The sequence below is a fragment of the Bombina bombina genome, chromosome 4, assembly GCF_027579735.1.
Source record: "Bombina bombina isolate aBomBom1 chromosome 4, aBomBom1.pri, whole genome shotgun sequence".
Taxonomy (NCBI): Eukaryota; Metazoa; Chordata; class Amphibia; order Anura; family Bombinatoridae; genus Bombina; species Bombina bombina.
Genome location: NC_069502.1, coordinates 845081770 through 845085831, shown reverse-complemented (window position 1 = coordinate 845085831; position 4062 = coordinate 845081770). Strand labels below are relative to the sequence as shown.

At 36.8% G+C, this 4062-nt stretch overlaps 1 protein-coding gene across 1 annotated transcript; it reads left to right on the top strand.

Annotated features, from left to right (window-relative positions):
• The first annotated feature begins 531 nt into the window (after nucleotides 1-531).
• LOC128657970 (gastrula zinc finger protein XlCGF8.2DB-like) lies at nucleotides 532-2485 on the top strand. Its single transcript, XM_053712410.1, has 3 exons — nucleotides 532-544; nucleotides 710-817; nucleotides 1674-2485. The coding sequence occupies exons 1-3, from the start codon at nucleotides 532-534 to the stop codon at nucleotides 2447-2449; spliced, it is 897 nt and encodes a 298-aa protein (XP_053568385.1). The 3' UTR covers nucleotides 2450-2485.
• Nucleotides 2486-4062: the final 1577 nt, after the last annotated feature.

Below are 4062 nucleotides of genomic sequence, written 5' to 3'. Positions count from 1 at the left end.
CAAGGTTGAACCCCACTAATATTTATAGAAAAAGAGACTTACTGGAACCATGTATGACAAACATGGGGATATTTGTGAATATTTATACCAGTAATATAATGATAGGAATCATGCAGCTATGTTGGGGACCTTAATATCATAGTAAAAAAACATGGATTATTTTGATAAAGTACAAAAACTTCACAGTAAGCAATTATATACTGACAAGCAGCACTAGCTAATAGCTACATATTAATACTGAAAAATAATATATATGTGTATGTGTACCTGAATATATAAGTAAATACATATGATCAATTGTACCCCTATATTATATAGCACAGACATATCTGATTAATATGCAATATCAAAATGGTGAATTATACTGGACAATTGTCCTGACACACTGGTCTTCAGCACATAGTGTGATATAGCATTAAAAAGCTACTGCCCCTACCATCTTCCCAAAATATGCCACGCTAGGCACAGGCCTTAGTGGCCTAGGCATTAATACGTCCATGAGTGTACATATGTGTGTGACGTGTTTAAAGGATGAAGGGTGCAGGTGAGTGTACAGGTGTGATATTTCTAAGGGACGTAGGGTACAGGTGAGTGCACATATGGGACATTCAGCTCTAAACTAAAATTGAATCATCTTTATATTATGTATACCTGTTATGTTAAAAACAGAACACAGCAACTAAATAATTATTTGTTTTGTATATTTTAGGTGAAAATGATGCTAAGATTTTACGTAACACAGATGAAACAGAAGATCAGTGGCTAAGAAATGTGTATGTGACTCCAGTGCAGGAAATATTTGACAATATTAATACACGTGAGTTAAAATGTGTGCCGTGCCTGAGAGATGCAGGGCACAGGTGATTGTAAGTGTGTGATGCATCTGAGGGACACAGATAAGCGGACACAGGGCACAGGTGTGTATGTATGTTTGATGCATCTGAGGAGTGCAGGGCACAAGTGTGTGTAAGTGTATGATATGTCAGAGGGCCACAGGGTACAGGTGAGTATGTGTGACTTGTCTGTGGGGTGCCATGCACAAGCAAGTTTACATTGGTGACGTGTCTGAGGAATGTAGGGTACTGGTGAGTGCACACGTGTGTGATGTAGCAGAGGAATGCAGGGCACAGGTGATTGTAAGTGTGTGACTTGTCTTTGGGGTGCACGGCACAAGTGAGTGTATTTTAGTGACATGTCTAAAGGAACACAAAGAACTGGTGAGTGCATGCATGTGTAATGTGACAGAGGAATGCAGGAAACAGGCGAGAGCATGTGTGTGTGGCATGTCTGAGTAATGCAGAGCACAGGTTAAGGGTACGTGTGATATGTATGAGAGACGCAAGACACAGGTGAGTATATACATGTGATATGTCTGAGGGGAGCTTTGTTACAAATCCCAAAGCTCAACAGGAACTGTTATCTTCAAAGTGTATATTAAAAATTAAATGATAGTCAGTCAGAGGATATAGCAGAACTTAATATGCAATACAGATGTGTAGAAAAATACAGTGTATGTCTTAGGTAAAAATGTGCCCTTCCTGTGACTTTACAGCTGTTGCCAACATGACATAATTGTACGTTTTTAATAGAAACTAATTCAGAACAGTTTCAATGATCTCACAATACAATAATTATATCATTAACATTACTTCCATTGTATTTCTTATCATCAGGTGAATTTACAAACTGCAATAATCCTGGTCATGGTGAGACTGCAGATACTTCTTTTAATCTTCTTCAAAATCAAAGAACCCACATGGGAAATGTATGTTCTGAATGTGGAAAATGTTTTACCAGGAAATCACATCTTATAAGACATCAGAAAATTCATACAGGAGAGAAAGCATTTTCTTGTTCTGAATGTGGAAAATGTTTTACCTTGAAATCAGCTCTTAGTAATCATATAAAAATTCATACTATAGTGAAATCACTTTCATGTTCTGACTGTGGGAAATGTTTTACTGTTAAATCAGATTTTATTAGGCATAAAAAAATCCATACAGGTGAGAGAGAATTTTTGTGTTCTGACTGTGGGAAATGTTTTATTCTGAAATCAAATCTTATTATGCATCAAAAAATCCATACAGGTGAGAAAGAATTTTCATGCTCTGAATGTGGGAAATATTTTACTCTGAAATCATCTCTTATTAAACATCAGATAATTCATACAGGGGAAAAGGGATTTTCATGTTCCGACTGTGGGAAATGTTTTACTCAGAAATCATCTCTTAATACTCATCAGAAGATTCATACAGGGGAGAAAGGATTTTCATGTTCTGACTGTGGGAAATGTTTTACTCAGAAATCAACACTTAATAACCATAATAAAATGCATACAGGGGAGAAAGCATTTTCATGTTCTGATTGTGGGAAATCTTTTACCCTGAAAGGAAATCTTGTTACTCATCAGAAGATTCATATTAAAGGATATCAGAGCTTAAAGGGATAGCCTACTTGAAACCTTGTATTGCTTAAAAAAATAGATAATCCCTTTATTATCGATTTGCCAGTTTTGTATAACCAACACTTAAATGAATATACTTTTTACTTTTGTAATGGCCTTGTATCTAAGCCTCTGTAGACTGCCCCTTATCTCAGTGCTTTTGACAAACTTACATTTCAACCAACTATAGTGTTGGTTCCTGCATAACTCCATGGGAATTAACACAATGTTGTCTATATGGCACATGTGAACTAGCACTGTCTGGCTGTGAAAAACTAATAAAATGCACTTAAATAATAGATGCTTAGAAATCAGCCTACCTAGGTTTGCCTTCAACAAATAATATCAAGAGAAAAAAGCAAGTTTGATGATAAAGGAAATTGGAAATTTGTTTAAAAATTGAATGTCCTATATGAATCATGAGCGTTTAATTTTGACTTTACTGTACCTTTAACCTTTTTTAGTGCAGAGGGGAACACATAGTTGTCATCTCATGTCTAGAGTGCTTATGATAATTACATGTGGTCCTCTGGAGTGCCCACTTTTTGTAGTTGTTTGAGGCTCCTTCTGCACCTCAAGCAGTTAAAAGTGGCCCTGGGGGGATTAGGTGTACCTATATAGGTTTGAATAGACAAGTGATCATATGACCAAATATATGTGTGCTTATTTGAGAAGAGGCTCTTGGAAGAGAGTGTGTATGTGCATATCCAAGTTATATAAAAATACCTAAAGGCCTTTATTTATGTATTGATAAATCCTCCTTTGAAATGTGGGTACTGCTGAGCGCATTATAGTCAGCTTATCACTTAGATGGTATTGTAGATATGAGAAAAAAACTAACTCGCTATTGTTTACATTTTTAAAGTTGTGCAATTATCCACAGTGCACCAAACACAGTATAATCACCAAACACTCCAAAAGTCCTTTATAGTCCTTTATAGATGAAAAGTTCACTTCAAGGAAAAAGCTGCCATTGGCAGTGAAACGTGCGTTGGATTGAGTGTAATTTGTCATAATGAAGGGTACTTATTTGGCTGATGTAAGCAGACACAGGAGTTTGCTAGTCGTATATTTCACTCTGTATATGTCTACATGTACAGTTGTGAAAACCCTGAGTATATAACACAAACTCCTTTCTCTTGTTAAGTGTCCAGTCCACGGATCATCCATTACTTATGGGATATATTCCCTTCCCAACAGGAAGTTGCAAGAGGATCACCCAAAGCAGAGCTGCTATATAGCTCCTCCCCTCACATGTCATATCCAGTCATTCTCTTGCAACCCTCAACATAGATGGAGGTCGTGAGAGGAGTGTGGTGTTTTATACTTAATTAATTCTTCAATCAAAAGTTTGTTATTTTTAAATGGCACCGGAGTGTGCTGTTTTTTCTCAGGCAGTATTTGGAAGAAGAATCTGCCTGCGTTTTCTATGATCTTAGCAGAAGTAACTAAGATCCACTGGCTGTTCTCGCACATTCTGAGGAGTGAGGTAACTTCAGAAAGGGAATGGCGTGCGGGGTCTCCTGCAACTAAGGTATGTGCTGTAAAATATTTTTCTAAGGAATGGAATTGACTAAGAAAATACTGCTGATACCGAAGTAATGTAAGTAAAGCCTTAA